General features: G+C 33.7%; 1 protein-coding gene across 1 annotated transcript; it reads left to right on the top strand.

The window, feature by feature from the left end:
* Positions 1-12,117: 12,117 nt before the first annotated feature.
* LOC21404229 lies at positions 12,118-12,324 on the top strand. The gene has a single exon (XM_010103834.1). The coding sequence runs from the start codon at positions 12,118-12,120 to the stop codon at positions 12,322-12,324; it is 207 nt and encodes a 68-aa protein (XP_010102136.1).
* Positions 12,325-24,895: the final 12,571 nt, after the last annotated feature.

Genomic DNA, 24,895 nt, shown 5'->3' with positions numbered 1-24,895 from the left:
ATATATATATATATATATATAAATTTTAACACAAAATAACTTAATATTAAAAAAAAAGTTTAAATAATTCGGGCAATTCGGGCGGGCTCGGGCCGCCTAATACAAGCCCGCGGCCCGTTCAAGGTGAAATTCGGGCTCGGGCGGGCGGCCTAAATTTCTCGGGCGGCTCGGGCTCGGGTTCGGGCAAAAACTCGGGCTTTTCGGGCGGTCACGGGCGGCCCGTCCAAAGTTCCAGCACTAGATGCCACTAGATATCGACAAGTCATCGGCGCTCTGCAATATATGTCCTTAACACGACTAGACATCTCCTATGCTGTCACCAAACTGGCTCAGTTCATGCACTCTCCCACATAAGCTCACTGGACTGCCACCAAATGATTGCTGCTCTATCTCAAATTCACCATGCATCACGGCCTCTTCCTCAAAAAGAATCAACAACTCAATCTCACTGCCTTCACCGACGCAGATTGGGCAGGAAATCGTGATGACCGCACCTCGACATCCGCTTACATTGTCTATTTAGGGGGTAATGTTGTCTCCTGGTACTCTAAAAAGCAAAAGACAGTGGCTCGTTCATCCACCGAAGCTGAATATCGAGCTCTAGCTTCCTGCGCTGCTGAGGTTCTTTGGCTACAAAACTTAATTCATGAACTTCACATTATGAACGTACCAACTCCAACAATTTTCTATGATAACATTAGAGCAACCTACTTGTCTGTCAATCCGGTGTTTCACTCCCGTATGAAGCATATTGCCATTGATTATCATTTTGTCTGGGATCACATCGCAAAAGGCTCCTTCAAAGTGTCCTACATTGCGTCCAAGGAATAACTTGCTGATGCAATTACAAAACCACTGTCCTCCTATCTGTTCAACCAAATCCGTTCCAAGATCGGTATCTCCAATGGGAGCACCGTCTTGCGGGGGCGTGTTAGCAAGTGTTCTGCAACACCCTCTCCTAAATCTTCGGCAGCTGCATCTGAGGACTCAGCCTCGAGATTCTCTCCAACAACCAATACAGATCATCTCTAGGATTTAGTTTCTGATGGTTAATATACTTTCCTAAAATCCAGCACTTTAGTTATACGTGTACGTGTATATATACCATGCAATGTAATCGAACAAATATATAGAAAGTCATTATTCTAAAACCTTTATAAATAAGCAGTAAAAAGTAAAAAACCAATTTTATTACAAACAAACAATAAAAAAAATACAAGCCAAAATATCAAACACATGCTATTGTTAGCGAAGACCGACGCGCAACAATTCCCCTCCTCCCTGCAGAACAAAACCTCCAAAGTAGGCGGAGATGAAGACCGACGCACCCGAAAATGGCTCACGACCAATGACAACCCATCACTATCTGGGCTACCGCAACCCACTTCCTTCTTAGGTGGCATAAACCTCACCCTAAACTTAGCACACCACCTTTGTTAGCGATGCGCCAAACCTCCAGCCACAAACATTCATCTGCTTCTCTCACTCACTCTTTGTTTCTTAGGATTGGCGCACGTCATAGTGGAGGTGCCAGACCATTCTTAATAATTACTTTGTAGTTGACAGTAATAAAATATTGTGGGATAACAACTTTTGTTTTAGGGCTTGTTCCGTGCATTTTTTAGTTATAATGACTTGAGTATAGATTTTGAGTTGAATTTGAGTTATAATTTGAGTTGAAGTTGTAACTTGAGTTTGTGTTTAGATGTGCACATTTGAGTTATGATTTGAATTAAGAATCTATTTGAGTTTGTGTTTGAGTGGGTCAAAACTTAAATTTATATTTAGATAGTATTTTAATAAAAACTCAATGGTGATGAAAAATTTTAATAGGATATATGGGTGGAATTTTATTCGACTCTTCCTTGTGAACGCATAGAAAAAAAATCTTCTCAATCAGAATTAAAACAAAAAATTATGACGTTTTTAAGAATAAAAAAAATATTGTTCATTAACTTGAGTTTGAGTTTGAGAACTTGAGTTGAAGAAGAAACTTAAACTCAGATTCTAGCCCCAAACTCAAGTTCAAACTTAAATTTTAAATACGAACATAAACTTGAATAAACTTTAAATTTTTTTTGAGTTTTACTCTAAAAGAACAAGTACTTAAACTTTTCAATATCAATTGATTTTAATTTAGTATATAAGTTATAATTTTATAATTGGTCTCTGTATAAAAAATTATCACATCAATTAGTATATTTAATTTAAATAGATTAATAAAAAATGACAATTGACATCATAAAGGCATCAAATTGTTGATCGAATAGTGTCAATTTACACCCTATTAATAAGGAAAAAGTAGTGCCCTTATCATAGATTTTTCCGGAGAAGTAAAGACTATAAGGGGGCGTTTGGTATGCAGTAATCTTAAGGATGAGAATGGGAATTTACAATATTACCATGTTTGGTACAAGAATTATAATTTTTAGATTCCCAGGAAAGTGATTACCATGGGATTCACTTTCTCTCATTTTAAGGTAATTTGAATACCACCCAACATGATGTTATTCAAATTCTCAAGAATCTCAAAATCATGGGAATCTTATTATTATTATTATTATTAATTTGAATATCACCCAACATGGTGTTATTCAAATTTCCAAGAATCTCAAAATTATGGGAATATTATTATTATTATTTTATTATTATTATATTTATATTTTTAATAATAATAATATGTTTATTTTTATTTTTAGTAATAATAATAATATTTTTTTATTAATAATAATAATAATATTATTATTATTATTATTATTATTATTATTATTATGGACCTTCTTCCATAAGAACAACTAAACACAATAATGTAATATTTCTGAGAATTTGAAAAACATTAATGTATAGAACCAAATATAGTAATAAATTATTCTTAAAAATTATATTACCCCCCATCACTTTTTTGAGAATATGATTTCTACTGATTCCCGCATACCAAACGCTCCTTAAAAACATTCCTATTGATACCATTAGCCAAAAACATTTAAAAAAAAAAGAGAGAGAGAGAGACAATCAACTTACTGTGTATAAATAAAATATATATTATTTAATTATTTATGCCAGCGAAAGAAATTCGGTGTGGTAGGTTTCACCAAAAACTCCACTTGTCAAATCTTATTGGTCTACTCATCCACTTTTCAACATATGATTAGTTCCCTCAATTGGATGGCCACGTGTTAAGACAACATTCGCTCTAAAAAATGCTTTCATGTAAAGATGGAACACAGGAACGAGCATGGCATCAGGCATGACACGTGTTTGCGGCCACTGGCTGGATGGAGAATGTGGTGGGGCTCACCTACTGACACGCTAACCCGGCTGTCTCCTTCCCTCTTGCTGGAAGCGCCTTGGCCTACGCGCGGGGTGCACACGCCCATCCCAGCTGTACGTAATGGTGAACCGACGACCCGAAATATTCTTGGTTTATTTTATTATGTTTATTTATTTATTTTAAATTGATTTGTTGTCTTATTTTCTCTATTTTAACGTCGTTTGACACTAAATTTACTATAAATAATTTAAATTAAACAAATTAAATTAAAATACATTAAAATAAAATAAAATCACAATATATTAAATAAAAAACAAATTAAATAAGTTAAAATAAAACTAATTTAAAGTGTAATAAAAAAACTTAAAATCTTTTTTCTTTATCTTACGTCAAATTTTTTTCATACTTTTGTCCTCATTTCTTTTATGTCTTTTTTTTTTTATTTTTTTTTCAAAAATAATTTGTGTAGACATGATTTTAAATGAATCACGCGCTAAAAAAATTACATAAAAAAACAAATTAAACAAAACAAAATATAACTAAGTTTTTTTTTGTCTTCTTCTTTACATTTTTTTCTTGGTTTTATTTTTATTTTTTACTTGTCCTTCTTTTCCCTTCTTTCTCTTTTCTCATTAAACAGTTCATAAAATTGTTATTTAAAATTAATCACACGTGATAAAATAAGTTAAAATCTTTTTTCTTTATCTTCATTTTTTTTATATCTTTTTTCTTTAAACTAATTTATATAACCGTTATATTTAATAAATCACGCTCGCAAAGTGTGCTCTAAAAACTAGTACTTAATAAAAAGGTATATTGTGTGATCATTTATTCTAATATTAACGCCTTAATCACAGACTGATTGCCATTACTTTTGTTAGTAGCAATAATTATCAATGTATCGTTAATAATCTCTTTGTCCATGCCTACAAAAATAAAAATAATTCCCTAAAAAAATAAAATAATAATTTCTATTGCCAAGGCTCTAGAGTGCAACATGGCACGCTAGGATCAGCATCTCCATGGGGAAACGACTATGGCAGGTTTGCTGGACAGGATTCTATTGGGCCACATATAGTTTTTTTTTTTTTTCTTTTTTTTGCTCAATTGGATTGGACAACAAGAAATGTATATTGTTTTTTTCTTTTAGTGCAACATGGCACGCTAGGATCAGCATCTCCATGGGGAAACGACTATGGCAGGTTTGCTGGACAGGATTCTATTGGGCCACATATAGTTTTTTTTTTTTTCTTTTTTTTGCTCAATTGGATTGGACAACAAGAAATGTATATTGTTTTTTTCTTTTTTTTTTTTTGGGACCACTTCTGTTTTCTTTTTGTAACATGACCATTTCCATGGTAAAAAATGTTCACCAAGGTTCTTGAATCCTGATCTGTATGTTTTATGTTGTTGTTGTTGATTGTCATTTATGAAATAGGCTAATTACAATATTAGAAACTTACAAATGTTGGTAAACAACTAAACAAGTAAAGATAACAAAGACGCTCTTGAGTTTGTCTACCAACAACTAGCTTCACAAAGATTGGCAGCTCAAATGAGCCCAAATATATCTTTAGATCTAATGTATGTATTAGTATATATCTACTTGTATATATTATATCGCTTTGTTTGCACGCCTAAAGCGCATCATTTTGTCCATTTTGTGGCTATTCTTATGCACGGCGAATCTTATGCTTCCATAGTCAAAGAAAATTCACACTAAAATGATGTTTGATACCTATATTCGTTCCCTGATTCGAATCATGATTTGTGATTCGCTACAGTATTTTTTCTCACAAAAAATACACGTAAATTAAAAATAATTCTAATCACATGATTCTAATTCATGAACCAAACGTCTCCTAAGTCTAACATCATAGGAAAACATAGAATGGATAATAATAATAATAATAAAAAAACACTAGTATTTTTTTTAAGCCTCGTTAGCTCCAATAACTCATGCAGTGAAGTTATTTAATGCTTTTCCCCTCTTCTTTTGTCTTTATTTCAATGGTTTAAGTTCATAAGCAAAATTTTAAAATAATTAATTTTTTTTTATCTGAAAATGAACTGGAAATCATATTAATGAGAAGCCATCTCAACAATTACAACTTGCTGAAGACAATCAGAAAATTCCTTTAAATTTGGTCAACTTTATAATGTGAGTTGCGTGAATTTCGTTGTTCATTACAGTATTTTTTCTTATAAAAAATACACACAAATAAAAAATAATTTTAAATTATAATTTTAAAATTATAAACTAAAAGGTCTACTAAATTTGAGAGTCAAAAATATGATCGGTGATGTTTGGTTCATGGATTAGAATCATAAAATTAAAATTATTTTTAATTTATGTGTATTTTTTATAAGAAAAAATACTATAACAAATCATGAACCATAATTCAAATCAAGATACGAATCTCTCAACTAAATAAATATTCTTCATAGGGAAAAAAAAATAAAAACTATCAATAATGCCCTTAAGCATCGTACTAAAATCATTACTTTGTAATAAAGGGAACGTCTTCCTAGTAAAGCTGTGAGCTGGCCAAAATCAAAGTCTGAAAAGAGGGTAAAAAGAAAAGACCATTCTTTACTCTGCCATATGTTGGGAAACCAACCAACTAACCACGCATCACCAATTATGTAATAAACTATAAAGAATTCCAGTATTGGACCCAAAAAAAAACCTCACTACTAAGCTTTTTTTTTAATAATATATAAAAAAAAAAAAAAAAACTCTTAGTATGCAGACTAGCCGTTATCTACAACTTTGACCAACTGGAGACACCATGATTTGGGTTTTTGATAACGTCAACAACATTGCTGGATACAGACTAACAAACCGTTTCCAGATAGTCAGACGAAAAGGCAATAGCCATTATCGTCATTTCAGCTATTTTTAGCAAGATGAAAATGACCAGTGTGATCATTTTATAACACTGGCCGTTGCATAAAAGGCGACGAAGGGGGGAGGCGATTGCGTCCAAGAGGAAAAAGTCAATTTACAATTTACACATTTTTAGATGCAAACAACGGAGTTTTTAAAGATCATTTTTTTTTTTTTTTTTTTTGCATTAATAGAAAAAGAAAAAAGAAAAAATCTTTTTACTTGGTTAGGTCACTAGTAAACCATGCCTGCCAAGAATATTTTCTACCACTGATTGTCGTGGCGATTATTTTATGGATCTTTTTCATCCGTTAAAATTAAAAATAATGCTAAATACAATTACAAGAACACCACTAATTTCTCTTTTATCATTAGAAAAAAAGTGTTATTTTCTTTCATTGTCTCTGGCCAAAGTTTCTATTATGATCAATCTTTTTCTACATTTATAAAAGAAAGAAAGAAAAGAAAAACTCCCCATTGTGAGTAACAATAGACAAGTATTTTTTAGTACAGTAAAACCTTTATAAATAAATATTGTTAGGATTAGAAAAAATATTATTTTGAAGAGGTTATTTATTTATCGATAAATGAATAATTCATTAATTTATGAAAAGTTTTATGTTTTAATTACTTTTATATGTGTATCTTTTCTCTTACTAGGATTCATGCATGAGTTATAAATAAGAAAGAAAGTGGTATGTGGTCAAAAATTAATATGTGTACAGAGAGAATTGCAAAGTAATCATGTGCATGATAAAAAAAAAATTAATTGTTGTTATGTACATGCATAGAAGTCCAAAATCGATGTATGCTGTACCTACATTCAACATGAAGGTTAATAAGTATTTGGACATACAATAAATGTATTTTTCAAGTTTAATACCATGGAAGATGAAGTGTTTCAAGATGTTCAAACAATAGTAATCTTAAATAACTACTTGCTACAACATGAAAAAAATACACCAGATGTGGTGCGTGCTTTGCAAAAAGTTGAAGACGAGGTTGAGTTCAATTTAGATCCAAAGAATAAATAAATGACTTTTAGATATTTTGTAAAAGAGTTGAATTGAGAAAATAGAAGTTGTCAAGAAAAAAACTATTTAATATTATGAATTATATTTTTTTTCAATTATTAATTTATATTTTAAAAAATTATTATCTTATGCATTTAGCGAGATTATTAATTTAATATATTAGCTTGAGTCGGGACAAGAAGTTTTTACTATTTAAGTGAGGTTATTAATTTATCGAATATTTATTTATGGAGTTTTTACTATAAATGTAATAACATCACTCTCGATGTTTTATTATTTTTTTATTATTCAAACTCAAATAATAGTTTCATTAGGAGTAAAAATTTATTTTCTTTAGACGTGAAAAACCTTGCTCAACATTTTTCTTTGACAAATAGGTTTATTATTGTATTTCACAGTCTGGTCTATTCAGATATATGTTTATTATAATTGTAGAACTATAACTTTTCCGGCCTTAGAAGAAACAATTTCGTGAAAGCTTATGCTTTACAATCACATAAAAGAGAATTTCCAGGTTGTTGATTAAAAAAAATAATTTTATATAGATATAGATTTATATATCCAACGCTGCTTTAGACCATCTTCAATATAGATGTTAAAGTCAATTGTATATTTACTATAAAAAAATGTGATATGATATGTTATTTTTATTTTTAATGTCAATGCATAATACTATTTGAAATGTTAAATCTATTTTTTCTCATAATTATTAAGCTTTGAAAGTTGTAAACTTTTATATTTAAAAGAATTAAAAAATATAAAAGTTGCAATGATTACATAAAATAAATATATATTCTAACCAATAGCAATTAAATGCTAAATTTCTCATATGTTATACTTAGTGAGAAATTTGTCATAAAGTATAGCATATGAGAAATTTGACACAACCAATAACATTGCATTAGAATGTTTTTTACACTCAAATATTAAATTTATAATTAACCTATCAATTATAATATTATATTAAAAATGCTTTTAATAACATGAAATGAAAATATTGGATAATGAAAAAGCATACATGCAACTCTTCACTTAACGTGTTACTATTATCATTATCGACTAAAAAATTCATCTTAAATGTCTATTTTTCTATATCATAAACAAGCATATTAATCAAGAAAGGAAGCAACAAGTAATGTATTTTCTTATAGGTTAAGAAAACAAATAACTAATTATTATCATTATTTTGCTAAAGCACAAACAATAAATTTACAAATAAGAAAAAACTACCGGTAGTTCAATGTTTTTGTTTGACTGGAGAAACTCTCTATTCTTTATTCTTATTGGCATATTTTCTTATTTCTCAATTCCTTATCTTTTCATAATTGAGAAGAGGTGTTACTTCAATTAGGAATTATTCAGTGGACTGATTATACTATTTCATTTTATTTATGTGGTATATCTATTTAATCAAAATCTAATATTCAGTTAGTCTTTTTATGTCAACTTTTTGTGTTTATTTTTTTTTTCTAATATGCATTGCATTAATTATTGTCACAACTATTCTGTATAATTCTCTTATTTTAAACAGTTAACTTTAAATCATTATTTTTATTTTTCAATAATAATAATTGCCGCTCATTTGAACCTACGTTTCTCTCTTTTTAAGGCTACAACTTGTAGATAAAGTAAATGGAAATTGTTTTTTTGAAAGGAAGTAAATGGAAATTTTAAAACCAGGTGATAATAATATATACAAGGGAAAGAAAATAAATGAATATTGAACTCAATAAATATTGTTTTCAATATATTTAGTAGGGCACTGCTATAGACCAACGGAGATTGTAACTCCACTGATTCCACGGATGGTTGTGAGCCATTGATTTTTATGATGTGACATTCTATATTATTTAAATTAGATCTGATGGTGAGTATTCAATAAGGACATTGAAGGGTTTTTTTATTTTCTAATTGGCAACCGGTTAATATTAAGGCCTCATTCGTTTCGCTAATTCGAGTTTTGCTACAGTAAAAAGTTCTCATAAACAGTCACATCTAACTTTTTTACTACAGTAAAAAGCTCCAATATAAAATCACATCTCAATTCGAATTCTAAAGTCGAATCAGCGAAACGAACGAGGCCTAAGAATTAAAATAAATTAAAAATTGAGCTTCAAAACCTATCAACTATAGCTACCTATCCTATTATTATTATTATTATTATTATTATTATTATTATTATTATTATTATCATCATCATCATCATCATCATCATCATCATCATACATAGGGAACATGGATAAATGGTTGATAACCGGGCTTAGACTACAGTAAACTTGACTAGTTTTGGGCTGGACATGAGTTTTTTTACAAGGTTTTCTGCAAATTTTTTTTAGGAAAGTTTTTGCATAATTTCGTTGCGCTTAAAGTTAACCGTATCATAGAAAAGAAACAAAAATTACAGTAAATAACATATTTATAAGAGAGATTTTCTAGTATGTCTAGCGTACTGGTACGTCAGATTTTTTTAACCGTTAAATATGTATACTTTTTTATTTTTATATGATTTTTTGTAAATCTGACGGAAAAAAACTTGACTTATCGGTATGTTAGCATACTGAAAAAGGTTCATATTTATAAAATTAAACAATAAATAGTCAACTTTAAAACTATTTAAAGTTATAGTAGTTTACCGTGTAAATCATTTACTTGCAAAAAAAATCTTTTTACTATATTTATAATATAAATTGTTATTTACCTCAAATAGTTTTAAATTTTACTATTTATTTCAATTATTTACTATAAATCTACTATTTACTTCATTCTTCCAAAAAAATTTGTAAGAAAAAACCATAATCAAGGCCTAGAAAATTTTCATTAATTTTGTCATGTTAAGAACTTTTCATCGAATAGAACATATTATATACTCAAATATATCCACGCATTCACGTATATACTGGGGATGGAAAAAAAATAACACACCAAAATCATAATGATGAAGAAACATCAATAAATGTTGTTAATCACTTCAGGAAAAATAATAATTATCCATTAATCTTAGTTTTAGCAATATAATTAACGTTAATTTTGTTAGACAACCATATAAGTTTGTTTTACCAAAAAAAAAAAAATCCGGGCCTAATATGTTGTTAATGTTAGTTATAGAATAACCATAACCGTTAAATTTTTTTTTAATCCAAGCACCTTATAAAAGTAACATATATGATAATAGTAGGAAGGACCCAGTACCCACAACATAATCCGACCCAAGAGTTATGAAAACAAAAGGAAGGGAGAAAGATACCAATCACTTCAAAAGTCAAAAGGATGACAAGAAAATGACATCACACCAGAAAGATGTTGTAACTGCAACCAAGAAAAGATAAAGTTTTAAGGTAAAAATAAAAAAAAAAGAATCAAAACTAGAAATTGACAAGTTTTAAAGTAAAAAAACCAAAACGGACAAAAAAAATCAAGACTAAAACAAAAAAGGTAAAAAAATAAAATAAAATGAAGAAATAAATAAGTTTTAAAATAAAAGAAACTAAAACAAAAAAATAAGATTTGAATGCAAAAATAAAAAAATGGGCAGAAAAGAATTAAAATAAAGAAATAAAGAAATTTTAAGACAAAAGGAACAAAAAAAAAAAAATTTAAGATAAAAAAATACTACAATGGAGAAACAAATAAATTTTAGGGCACACCGAAAAAAATCTAAATAATATATCCGCAAAAAAAAATTAATTTGAGTAAATAAAAAAACTATCAATAAAACCAAAACTGCACATTTCAACCAAAACGCATGTTTGGGTTGAAGGAATTTTAAAACTTATATATATGTGTAGATGTAATAAACTATAACTCGGACCAATTCAAATTGGTTAAAAAAATTGTCAACGAAAAATATAAGCAAATCATTTACAAATTTAATGTATTAGTAAATTTCCTATAAAAAATTACGACAACAAAATGGAAACAAGAAGAATATTCTCCACAGCCAAAAAAAAAAAAAAAAAAAAAACAGGAATCTTGTCCCACAAACACAATTTGGCAGTGCTCATATTTTCCAAATTTCACTCCACAACTGTATAAAAGGATTTATTTATTTCACTGATTTAATTTTTTAATTTAAATTAAAATATAATTTTATGTGAAAATTTTTTACTATAATAAAAAAACAGAAATAATGGAAAATAAGTTAATATGAAAAGCTTAAGAAAGTATATAGGTTAACTTTTAGTTATACAAATTAATAGCTCATAACTTGTTAAGTTATAGTTCATAACTAGATAAGTTATGGACAAACTTGTCAAGTTATGGTTTATAATCAGACAAGTTATAGACAAAAATAGTAATTTGACATATTTATTAACTTATGTAAATTATTGACCTATTAATTTTAATTCATCTCAAATCTTAATCTATTTCATTCTTTCTCCTATAAAAAAATTAAATGCAATTTTTTTAAAAATTTTTTTTATTGTAATAAAACTTAAATTTTAAATTTAAATGGATGAAATCAATTTCACTTTACACAAAACCGGCTGTGGCCGGTAACTTTCAGGCGCGTGGAAGAAAAAAATTGTTGAATGACATTCCATAAACCTCATCCGTGGAACTGCAGCAATGGGCCAATGGTCTATTAGAATAATGACAGGTGTATAGAGCCGCCTTGCTGTAAAACGTAAAAACACTTTTCTTTTTTTGCTCAGAATATTCTCCACTAACCCTTTTAACATTCCAGAAATACCCTCTTCATCATCGTCACCTTTATGAGAAAAACCAATGCCACCGTCTAATTCCATCATTGTGTTCCTCTCTCTACATAATATTATAAATATGCGCGTGTGTGTGTATAACAACAAATCACTGCCTTAGCTGATACCGTTGAATTTGTAAGCTAATTATAATACTACATCTCTCAACGTAATCTAGAGAGGGAGAGAGAGAGCGAGAGAGAGAGAGGGAGAGAGGAGTAATTAATGGGATTAATGAAGGCGTGGTCGTTGAAGAAGGTGAGAAAGGAGCTACGGCCATGGAGGTTAATCTCGGCGTTCAGATGGAAGCGCCAGGACTTTCAGCCGAGCATATTAGACGACGTCGTATTCAGAATAATGTATGTCGTTGAGGCCGTCGTTCTAGTCTCCATCCTCTGCTTCTTCTTCGTCTGCTGCGGCTGCCACTTCTGAGTTCGGACAATTCCTCCATTTATTTCTTCTTCGTCGTTTCTTCCTTTTCTAATTTTAGTTTTCCTTTTTTTTAAGCCATTAATTGGCACACAAGATTGTAAGTAGAATGTTTGTTGAGACGTGGGAACCTTTTTTTTTTTTTTTTTTTTTGTAAAGGTTTTTTTCTTTTCTTTTGTTTTATTTTATTGTAATTCTCTTTTTCATCATGGCCATAATTTTATAAACCTTTGAATCAAAGAGTTCTGGTGTTCATGAGGAAAAAGAAGGAAGAAAAAGAAATCATTCTGATGTAGTTTGACTAGTTTCTTATGCTTTTCATTCTCTATTTTTTGCTTCAATTGTCTTAAGGAAAAGAAAAGTAAAGAAATCAGTACATGTTTCACCTATATAATTGCCGCATCGTTTGGTTGTAAAAATTTGGTGCATTTTGTTGGAAACTAAAAAAGTTCAGCGGGAAACGGCATACTGCTTGTGGTGTAACAAATAAACGGACATGTTGTTTATAAGAGTTCGTTTTTTTATTTTTTTATTTTTATTTTTTATAACAAATAATACCGCTTGTAGTTTGGTGTTTGGCATGACTATTGTAAAATCTCCTCTAATCAGGATATGTCTATTATATATTTCTCTCTATTTGAAATAATTTACGTATATTTATCCTAAACTAATTTTCAAACAGTGAAACAAATAAATCTTGTTCATGCAAATAGTAATAAAGATTCCCTAAAAAAATATTAATAAAGCATAATTAAGTAACGTGACTCTAAGTAAAAAAAAAAAAAAAAAAACCATGACAGTAAGTAAAAAAAAAAAAACCATGACACTAAGTAAAAAAAAAGTACCATGACTCTAAGAAAAAAAAAAGTTATAATAAATCCTCAAATTATGTAAATAAAATCTATACCATCTCTTTTAGCTGTTCTATATATTATTCAAGAGAAAATTGTAAAATTTACCCTTAAGAGTGTATAAGTCAGGATTTTTATACCTCATTCTTGGTTAATATCCTTTTACTAATATCGTTATCTGATTAAAGAAGTTATTAATCAAGAGTAAGGAATAAAAATCCTGACCCATGCACTTTTAAAGTGTATTTATCTCTTTTTCCCATTATTCAACGAATCACTTTCTATTTTGTAAGTAAACAAACTTATAAATAACAAAAATGTTTATAAGGAATAGTATGATTAATGATGTAAAAGCAATTCTGCAACTAATTCAAAATAAAGGAAAATAACAGTATAGTCTATTGCAATTATGAAATTGCACATCAGTCTCGATATGGAATTATATTGCCTAACATCATCATAAGGCTTATAAAAGAGTAGTCGATAACCAAAGAGTAGCTAATAACATCATCATAAAGGCTTTAAAAAAAGTAGTTGATAACAAAAGAGTAGCTGATAACATCATCAGAAGGCTAAGAAAAGAGTAGTCCTGCTACTTAATGAACTTAAAAAGGTTTCCCTATATATGTTGATCCTTCAATAACTCAATATGATATTCAGGTTGCTTCAAAGCTACAAAAATCTCTCTATTTGCCTTTTTTATAAATAACCTAGCACCCAACTTGAAAAGAGGAGTCCATCAAATAAAAATAACTTATAGTTTGAGATTGCTAACTTTTTGTGGTGCCTGTTTTTGAGATTGTAGAATTTTTGGTGAATGTTAGGGTTTCTTCTCTTCTGGAAGATTAAGTGCTGGAAGAAAAAAAAAAGAAAAAGAAAAAAAAGAAGTGATATAGAACTCAAACTCTCAAAGAGCATGATCAGTAAAAGAAAAGGAGGGGATATGGTTGGAATTTAATTTTTATCATTCATTAATGAGAGGATAAATGTGGAAATATGAGAGTTTCATTAAAACCTCAAAACTGTTTCCCATGTTTTTCTTAGAAGCACTTTTAAAGAAAGCTAGATGAGCCTGACTTCTCTTTGAGCCAAAAGCACTAGGGGCAAAGAGGAAAATAATATAATATGGACTTCAATAAAAATAAATAGCATAAAGTTTAAAGATAAGAAGTAAATAGTATAATTTTGATAAATGAGCATTTACCACTTTATAAATACTAAAAATACCCAGAAATGATGAGAATAATAAATTTTATTAGGCAAAAATTTAGTAGGGACAAATATAATTGTTCAAGAGTTTTGAGGTTCTAATAATTTTTTATAAATAATAAAGTACCCTAAATATCTTAAAATTAAAATTTGACCCCTCGAATTTTTAGAAAATTATAAATTTATCCCTAAACTTTTAGAACATTATAATTATCCCTTAATTTTTTAAAAGTTATAAGTTGACCCCTGAATTTTATAAAAATTACATTTTTACTCAAATTTTTAAAAAAACTTTGCAAAAACACCCATATTGGCTAGTAAATAAAGACTTTACCAGTAAATTCATCATTTACCACATAATTTATAACGATTGGCTGGTAATTAAAGGATTTACTCATACATAAATGACAGATTTTATATTTATCAAAATCACATTTATTTTTTAGGTTGTAATTGAAGCATTTACCCAGTAATTTCATTATTTACCATGCTTCTAGTTTGTAAATGAAGCATTTATGGGATAAATGAAGCATTTACCGAGTAAATGAAGCATTTACAGTATAAATTCGTTACCTACCACTCCTTTGGTTGATAAATGCATCATTTACCAAGTAAATTTGTTATTTACCAAATAAACTAAATTATTGGGCTGTAAATAAAGGATCACAAAATAATTTGTAAATGATGGATTTACATAGTAAATGATTCATTCACATGGGTATAAATGCAAAAACATTTATAAAATTGGGTCAAAATGAATTTTTTAAAAAAATTAAGGGGTCAAAATACAATTTTCAAAAAGTTAAGAGGTCAAAATAGAATTTTTAAAAAGTTAAGGGTTCAATATATAAATAATTTATAGTTTCAAGAAAGAAAGAACATAAAGGTAAAATTGGAGCACAACATACTAAAATTTTAAAATATGCTATTTATTTTCCCTATTAGTAATTATACTATTTACTACAAATGGTTTAACAAAAAGGCTTATATGTTACCATTTTCACTTTTAGTAAGCCCTGCTAAATAGATCTTATATATCTTATATAAATTGTTGAGAAAAAAGAGAGTAGAAAAAAAAAAAGATAAAAGAAACAAAGACAAAATCGACAAAAATATCTAAAACAAAAGACATAAAAAAACTCCAAAAAGTTATAAAAAAAACCTTATACATAAAATAAATAAAGACAAAAGCGGGAAAAAGATCTAAAACAAAAGATATGAAAAAACACTCTACAAAGAATAAAAAAAATCTAAGAAGAAAAAAAACTTATACAAAATTGTTGGGAAAAAAAGAGAGAGAAGAAGAAAAAAGATAAAAATAAAGACAAAAGCGGGAAAAAGATCTAAAACAAAAGACAAGGAAAAAAAACTCCAAAAGTAAAAATTAAAATAGGATAATTTGCACAAATAGTCCCCAACCTCTTTAGTAGGTGACAGTTTGGTCTCTAACATTTTTTTTTGACAAAACAACACCCAACCTCTTTAAAAGGTGACAGTTTGGTATTTTCTGTCAAATTTTGTTAAATTTTTAACTGAACATTTCACGCGACCCATCATGTGACCCCCTTTTTTAGTAAAATGACTTAAATGCCCTCCGAAAAATTATCCCTTTCAAATTTGGTTTTTCAGCTTGCGAGAGCGGCAAAGACGAGTGGTGAGCGAGGAGGCGCGATTGGCGGCTGTGTTCAGCGTGGGTGGGATTTGGGCTCTTCAACGTCCCTAACCCGGATTCATCAATCCTCAAATTCCAGCGATGTTCATCGCTAGATCCACAGTCCCGCTCATCTCCATCGAGCTTCTCTCCTCAACATCACGATCATGTCCATTAATCCCCAAACACAACGCTTCCTCCTCCTCTCACATGTGGGATGAATGATCATTCCAAATGTAATTTTCACGTTTTATCCATGTCTATCCTTCATCTTTCTTTTTCTTATTTTTTTTCGTGACCAATGCCTCCTAATGACGCTTCTTCTACTCCAATGACAATGCTCGCCTCTTCGGATATGCCACCACCACATCGCCATAACCTTCGCCGGTGTCATCCATTTCTGCTGGTTAGATCTCTGATGCAATCCAAACTATCTATGCCTAGATCGTCATTGTCCTCTGCTGCCCAAACTGGTTCTCCCTCAGATCGTCACCTTCCTCCGCCGCCCAGAGCAGATCGGCCTCTTAATCATAACCGCAACAGAAGTTACCATAAACGAATTTAGGGAAATAGATAGGCTATAAACACAAGAACATAACGAATAAAATAGGAAATCATAAGAATAATTTAAGAAGAATAATTTAAGAAATAGACTATGAAGAGAGATATAAATGGTTTGTGATTTGAATGTTTAGATAGAGGAATAGAGATGATTTGAGGATCTCACTTAAGAAGTACAACAATTATAAAAATGGAGTCACCTTGTCGGTGTTTGACTTACAAATTATAAATTAACCACCAGTAATGAGAAAGAACTAGTATGACTATATCAATGACTATTAAAACTTCTACATAGAGAAGACTTATTGATGAATATAATTGCTTAAACTCTTATAAAAAGAGATTTTGGTTATGATAATCAAATGGAATATATCTGAAATGGAAGAATATTTGTAAAACATAATAAACAACATTCTTAATAAGTATAATTATAGTAAGAAAACGAAGAAGTAGACAGATATAAGAGAATCTGAGCAGTTAATGATGAAATTCAATGAAGAGTTTGAAAATGCCACAGTCCAGAATGGAGACAATGGAATATTTTTAAGAGTTTGAAAATGAATCATAGCAATTAAAAGATAATGGGTATAAAGATCTAATAGACATAATGACAAACAGGTGATGGATATTTGAAGGAATGTTTGCGAATAATTAATCAAAGAAAGAGAGTCTCTATGGTTCTACTATTCTTAGAATTAGTGTAGAAAGAGACATATTCTTAATTTCAAGTTGTTCAGAGATTAAAGACAGCAATCAAAAACAATACGAGAGTAGTCAGTATACCCAAAAGATAGCAATACATGCATGTTAAGATTCATAAATAAAATAAACACAGTATATGCAAGACAAATTGTAAGAAAGCATAATGTAAGGATGCATGTTACCTGATTTACATTATCTCATCCGATCAACACTATCCGTGGAACTTTTAACATCTTCATTCGTTGCTTTCATTCTAAGCCACTTTCTGTCACTTGCATCCAACATTCCCATTTTACACCATTATTACTGCATAAGCGATTGGAGAATTTGCATAGAGAGGAAGAAGAAGACTTTGACTTTGCGATTTTAAAATTATTTTTGTTGCAATAACAATTCCATAACGGGATTCATTGCAGCCGTTAAATGTTGGAGAATTTTTTTTCTTTATCCCACATTTTGTAAAAGAAGGAAAAGGGAAAAAGAAAACAAATTACAAAAAAACTAAAAGATAAAGAATTGAGTGAGAACTAAAGAATGATCATTACATTCAAATCATCGGAAACAAATTCTTAGAAGAGGATCTTCTCAAAATAAAAAAATGGATCAAAATCCTACAAGGAAACATTATTAATGATTCCTCATCACGGGAAAACAACAACAAAAAAAAGGCTTTCATCCTGACGAATACAATTAGCAAACAATAGAAAGTAAGAAACTAATCATTTTGGTAATGGCGTTGTCATTTGTTGTCATTACAAATGACATACGAGGTAAAGAAACGTGACGAGAATGACCTTTTTATGCGTCAATAGACAACAAATTGCATTGACAAGTGATAAATAACCTATCAGACGATTACAATTAGCAAACAATAGAAAGTAAGAAACTAGTCATTTTGGTAATGGCGTTGTCATTTGTTGTCATTACAAATTACATACGAGGTAAGGAAACGTGACGAGAATGACCTTTTTATGCATCAATATACAACAAATTGCATTGACAAGTGATAAATAACCTATCAGGAGAAAAAGGCAAAGAATTGTAAGACAGATCATAAATATTGTATTTAAATGTTATCATTTTAGATTTTCGTAAACGAAACAAACACTTACTTTTCATCTGTTAACAGAAGATTTGTGCACTTCCAACGAATCAAAGTTTGTGGACAGCCAAAATCTCATCATAAAAAAAGCTTTTAGTGGATCCAATGGCAGAACAATCATCAGCATTTGCCTTGAAAGAAGAAACAAAGCCCACTTTAGCAGCTTTTTCTTGAGAGAATCCTTCAAGTTTTGAGAGCAGAGTCATTAGGCAAAGTACTACTACTATTTATGTAGTATTTGCTAACAATACCACCTATTTGAATTCCTCAGCCCATAATTCATTAACCAATTGATAACTTAAGTCTTCTCTCTCCTAATGACAACAGCTTTTTCGGCAAAGAGAAAAAAAAAAGAACCAAACATGTCTTATCCTTAACCCCATTTACAAGCAAGAGAGTATAAAATGCAGAGAGACAGCTGTTCGGGTTCACTTTTAGGGCTGAATGTATAAAATCCTAACATTTTTCTACAAACGTGATCAATAACAAGGTAAATACAATTAGAAACTAACTTGAAGAAGCAATTCAAAACAAAAACAAACAAGATAACTAAACTAATTTTTTTTAAAAAGAAAAAAACATAAAAGGAAAAGATACAAAAGTAAACCTTTAGGACAGAGACCCTAAACCCCAGCGGAAAAACAAATTAAGCAGCAACAAGAAGAAATGGACAGAGGAGCAGAAGGAAACAACAAAGAAGAGCCACGACGACAGAGGAAGGAAATTGCTGTGGGTTAGAGGAGAAGGAATGAGAAAAGGGCAATGGATGATAACTCACTGAACTCCTAATCATCCACATAACTTAGATCAGAAATGTGAAAGAAGAGAACGAGGAATAGGGAGAGAAAAGCAGGGAAGAAATGAATTTAAGCCACAAAACAAGCTTTCTCCTGTAACGCTGGATGTGGAAAAGAAATGCAAGTGAAGAGAAATATGTGATTGTGTATGAATAATTTTGGACATTGAGAAATGGAGATGCAGTGTTTTCAAGTCTGAGGCATTGAAAAAAAAAAAAAAAAAAAAAAAACCAACAACAACTACTCCAGAGAAAGAGAAAATAACTTAACCAAATTATTGAACAGTACAATAGTGAGAAGAGAAAATAACTTAACCAAATTATTGAACAGTACAACAATGAGATATGCTACAGTAAACAAACTCAGATTTCTAATATAGTTAATAGAATATAGATAGATACATAGCAGGATAAAAACAGAACAAATGAGTACACTTATGCTTGGAAAAACAAAAACAATAATTAGCAAACATGTGAAAGACATTTACAATATAGACACGCATATATACTATATATTTTATAATAACTTATAAAAGAGACAACAGCGGATACTCTCTCCATGAGAGCCATGAACAAATGAAAGCTACAAGAAAGAAACTGCCAACGCAAAAGACAATCGCTTCCTTACACCAAACATACTTTGACCTCGTTCCTATTCAATGTTTATACCAACTAAATACCAGAGTTAACAAATATCATTCTTCGTGATGTGACCAAATCGAAAATACGAACGCTAATAGTCATCTCACGTTACAGAAATGGCTGTAACTGAAGTAGACAGAAAACAGGGATGATACTATAACAAATTCACAATGGTAGAAATGGAAAACTGATAAGCCTCCCCTACGATTCACTTATGTACGGAATGGAAGAGACTCCGTGAGAAGGATCATGCGGGGACAGGAAAAGAGATGGAAGCTGCAGCACAGGGGAACACTTCTCAGGACGGTTAGGAGGGGGCTGAGTTGGCATGAGAGGATGAGCTGGGTTGAGAGAGGGAAAGGTCTTTTAGTTAGTTAGCTGCATTGGAGTCTGTAACTAGGGAAATGTGATCGAATAAATAGGGAGCGAGGGCAAGAGAGAAGGGCATCAAAAAAGTGTAAAGCTGAAGTTAGTGAGGGAGTGCACGGGGTCACTCGAAAACCCCCATATCCTGTAATTCTTCCCTATTTTCTGCCAATTAATTCCATTGATCCAGTGAATTTACTCATATTCCTGTGTAGACGTGTGCTTGCAATTTGTTATTAGTTTGTGAGCTTATCATTTGGTATCAGAGCACCTTTTTGGGAATGATGAAGAGGACTGACGACCGCGAGAAAGAGAGGGCGGAGGGAACGAAAGAGGATTTTCAGGAGTAGTTGGAAATGGTGAGAGAAGATTTGGGCTTGAGCAGGGAATGGCGCTGATGTTGGAAAAACAGGACGAACTGATGCGCCAGAGAGCTGAATCTGACCGGGAGCCTACTTCGATAGAGAGGAGGGCGACTGAGACGCAACCGGCGGCGGCTGGGGGAAACTGCGCAAAATTCTGAACATGACGGATAGAAATGGCCACTTTCAACGGAGAAAACCCCGATGGCTGGATTTTTCGAGCTGAGAGGTATTTTGCCATGAACAAGATGACGGAGAGTGAGAAGTTGGATGTAGCGGTGGTAAGCTTGGATGGAGAAGCTTTGGCTTGGTTCCAGTTGGAGGATAGCCGGCGGGTGATACGGGACTGGGCGGATCTGAAAGTGTTGGTGCTTGAGAAGTTTCGACCAACATAGGAAGGAAGTCCATGTGAGAAATTCTTATCTCTGCGCTAGGAAACGTCGATCCGGGAGTATCGCAAGCTCTTCGAAACGTTGGATGCACCATTAACAGAGGTTTCCGAACAGGTCCTAGAGAGTTCGTTTGTTAATGGATTAAAGCCCGAAATCAGGGCTGAAATTCGGATGCTGAAGCCCAAGGGATTGGGCCGAATTATGGAATTCGCCCAGCGGGTAGAGGAGCGTAACCTACTGGTATGCGGCCCAAAGGCCCACAACTTACAGCCCAGCCCGGGAAACAAAGTAAGCTCTGGAATCCTTGAGTTTGGACCAATGGGGGGTTCAGTTCAAGCTGAGTTGGGACCGTGCGGGGGAATGGCGCCGTGGGGAAAGATGACCCCCGCCACAGACCGGCCATCGAGCAGCAAGACCGGAGCGGCACCGTTCCGGCGTTTGACCGACGCCGAACTTCAAGTGAAGAGGGAAAAAGGCCTTTGCTATTGCTGTGATGGGAAGTATGTTTTCGGGCACCGTTGCCCTAACCGGGAGTTGCAGGTGCTCATCGTGCGATATGAAGAAGATCAGGAGGAGACGCAGGAAGGAAAGAAGGAGGCACTCGAAGAAGGTGAAGTGGTGGAGCTCTCCATCAATTTGGTGGTTGGACTCACCGCCCCGAAGACTATGAAGCTCTGAGGAGTGGTTCGTGGGAACGAGGTAATAATCCTGATCAATAGTGGGGCGACTCACAATTTTATTTCGTTTGACTTGGTGAGACGATTGGATTTACCTACAGATCGGACTGAAGGATATGGGGTGGTTATGGGAACGGGGTTATTGATTAAAAGGGAAAGATTTTTGCCGCGGAGTGGCGGTTTCACTGTAAGAGGTAGAAATTGTGGAAGAATTTCTTCCCTGAGTTCGGCAGCGGAGATCTTAAACTTTAGGGATGATGACGGTGAATTGGAAGACTTTACTAATGAAATTCAGTCTAGGATCAACAAGTGACATTGAAAGGGGATCTCGGGTTAAACAAATCCCCAGTCACCCTTAAGGCCTTAATGCGCGCTCTTAAGCAAGAGGGACAAGGTATGTGGGTGGAGTTGAATAACCCGGGGATAAGCCCAGAGGAAGAGGTTGTGGAGGCACCAGAGGAGCTGCAAGCCGTGTTACAACATCACTCGGCAGTGTTTGAATTTCCATCGGAATTGCCACCGGAACGGGCAAAGGATCACTCGATAGGCAGGGACTTGTCTGATTAACGTCAGGCCATACCGCTATCCACAGATACAAAAGGACGAGATTGAACGTTTAATGGGGGAGATGCTAGCAGCAGGTGTTATCCAACCCAGTATGAGCCCATACTCTAGTCCGGTCCTTTTGGTGAAGAAGAAAGATGGAAGTTAGAGGTTTTGTGTGGATTACCGTGCACTAAACAAGGAAACAGTGTCGGATCGTTTTCCGATACCGGTAATAGATGAATTACTCGATGAGCTCCATAGGGTTACCATCTTCTCTAAAATTGATCTCAAGTTGGGATACCATCAGATTCGTGTGAGGTCAGAAGATGTGCCTAAGACTGCTTTTCGCACACATGAGGGGCACTATGAGTTCCTTGTCATGCCGTTTAGCCTCACGAATGCTCCGACAACCTTTCAGTCACTCATGAATGAAGTGCTACGAGCTTTTCTCCGTAAGTTCATCTTGGTTTTTTTTATGACATCCTAATCTACAGCTGCACCATGAGGGAGCATGAGCACCATTTGGATCGGGTACTGGCCGTTTTACATCAGCACCGTTTGTTTGCCAACGGGAAAAAGTGTAATTTCGGGCAGAACTCAATCGAGTACCTGGGGCATATTGTGTTTGGGGAAGGGGTGTCGGCAGACCCGGCCAAGGTGGAGGCTATGGAGCTTTAATCCATAAATTCGTCTTGGTTTTTTTTTATGGCATCCTAATCTATAGCCACACCATGAGAGAACATGAGCACCATTTGGATCGGGTATTGGCCGTTTTACATCAGCACCGTTTGTTCGCCAATGGGAAAAAGTGTAGTTTCGGGCAGAACTCAATCGAGTACCTGGGGCATATTGTGTCTGGGGAAGGGGTGTCGGCATACCCGGCCAAGGTGGAGGTTTCTGGGGTTAACCAGCTATTACAGGAAGTTTGTGGCACGTTACAGCCACATCACGGGACCATTGATGAACTTACTACGGAAGGATAATTTTCACTAGGATGAGGAGGCCAGAAGCGTGTTTGCCGCACTAAAGCAGACCATGACAGTAGTACCCGTCCTAGCCTTGCCCGATTTCAACAAACCCTTAGTGTTAGTCAGGCTCTTTCCGCACTAGCACGCATCAAATCAGTTTATGAGCGAGAATTGTGGCCATAGTCCTAGCCATCCAAAAATGGCAGCCATATCTCTTGGGACGTCATTTCGTGATCCGCACCGACCAGTGTAACCTCAAGTACCTGCTAGAGGAATGCCTAGTGTCTCTAGAACACCATAAGTGGTTAACCAAGTTGATGGGTTACGACTTCGAGATCCAGTATAAACCAGGATCGGACAATAGGGCTGCGGACACTCTCTCCTGCCTTGTTAGCACCCCGGACCTGAGTGCCTTGTCGGTGGCCCCAATTGTCGACACCAATGAACTGCACCAGCAGGTATTGCTCGATGAACACTTAGCTAAGGTATGGTCCGAATTACAGCAGGATGCTACAGGACATCCGGGTTTTTCCATTGCTCAAGGCAGGTTAATTTTACCACGGCAGAATGGTGGTACCTCAGGAGTCTCCATTTATTAAAACACTGCTGCATTCCTACCCTTACCTATCCTAGACCGGGAGGACACTTAGGCGTATTGAAGACATACCGGCGGATTGCAGCAGAATGGTATTGGACTGGTATGAAAAAGGACGCCACCGCTTACGTAGCGGCATTGACGTCACTTAAGTGTGTCAGCATTGTAAGACTTTTAAACTGGCCCCTAGTGGTCTTCTACAACCCTTACCTATCCTAGACCGGGTGTGGGAGGACCTTTCGATGGACTGGGCTTACCGCGCTCGTTGGGATACGACACCATATTGGTCGTCGTGGATTGACTTAGCAAGTATGGGCATTTCCTTGCGCTGAGACATCCTTTTTCCACAGAGATTGTGGCCAGAATCTTCATTCCGGAAGTAGTGCGCCTCCATGGGGTGCCCCGAACTATCATGCCGGATCACGATCGCATTTTCCTGAGTCATTTTTGGACCGAGCTCCACAAGCAGATGTGTACTACTTTATCACGGAGCATGGCCTACCACCCCAATCCGACGGCCAAACTGAGGTGGTCAATAGGTTGGAAACGTACTTGCGTTGTTTCACTTCGGACAAGCCCAGCCAGTGGCACAAATGGTTAGCTTGGTCGGAGTATTGGTACAACACCTCTTTTCATACAGCCACCCGCACCATTCCCTTTCAGGCAGTATACGGCCGCGTACCACCTCCACTGTTGCGTTATGGCACAGGCTCTTCTCCGGTGGATTCCGTAGAGCAGCACCTCATGGACTACGATGCAATGCTGGACCTTCTCAAGTTCCATCTTCTTCGCGCCCAGCAGAAAATGAAGTCCGTGGCCGATAACAAGCGCCGGGATGTCCAGTTCACTGTGGGGGACTCAGTGTACCTCAAGCTTCGACCCTATCGTCAGGTGAGTTTGGCGCGCAGACGCAATGAGAAGTTAAGTCCCCGTTTCTATGGCCCCTTTGAGATCGTTAGCTGTGTGGGGCCAGTTGCATACCGCCTCAACCTTCCAGCGGAGGCTGCTATCCACCCGGTGTTTCATGTCTCTCAACTACACCGTGTTGTTGGGCAAGGACAGCCTATCTCCGCCTTGCCACCACATGTCACAAAGGACTTAGAGCTGCAGGCAGAACCAGCTGCCCTTCTTGGAGTGCGCCAGCTGGTACATGG

This window comes from Morus notabilis, unplaced genomic scaffold (genome assembly GCF_000414095.1).
Source record: "Morus notabilis unplaced genomic scaffold, ASM41409v2 Scaffold269, whole genome shotgun sequence".
NCBI lineage: Eukaryota > Viridiplantae > Streptophyta > Magnoliopsida > Rosales > Moraceae > Morus > Morus notabilis.
This window is presented reverse-complemented; position numbering and strand designations above follow the sequence as displayed.

Excerpts from the sequence above, each read along its gene's own strand:
- LOC21404229 (XM_010103834.1), top strand. The coding sequence starts at position 12,118 with ATGGGATTAATGAAGGCGTGGTCGTTGAAGAAGGTGAGAAAGGAGCTA.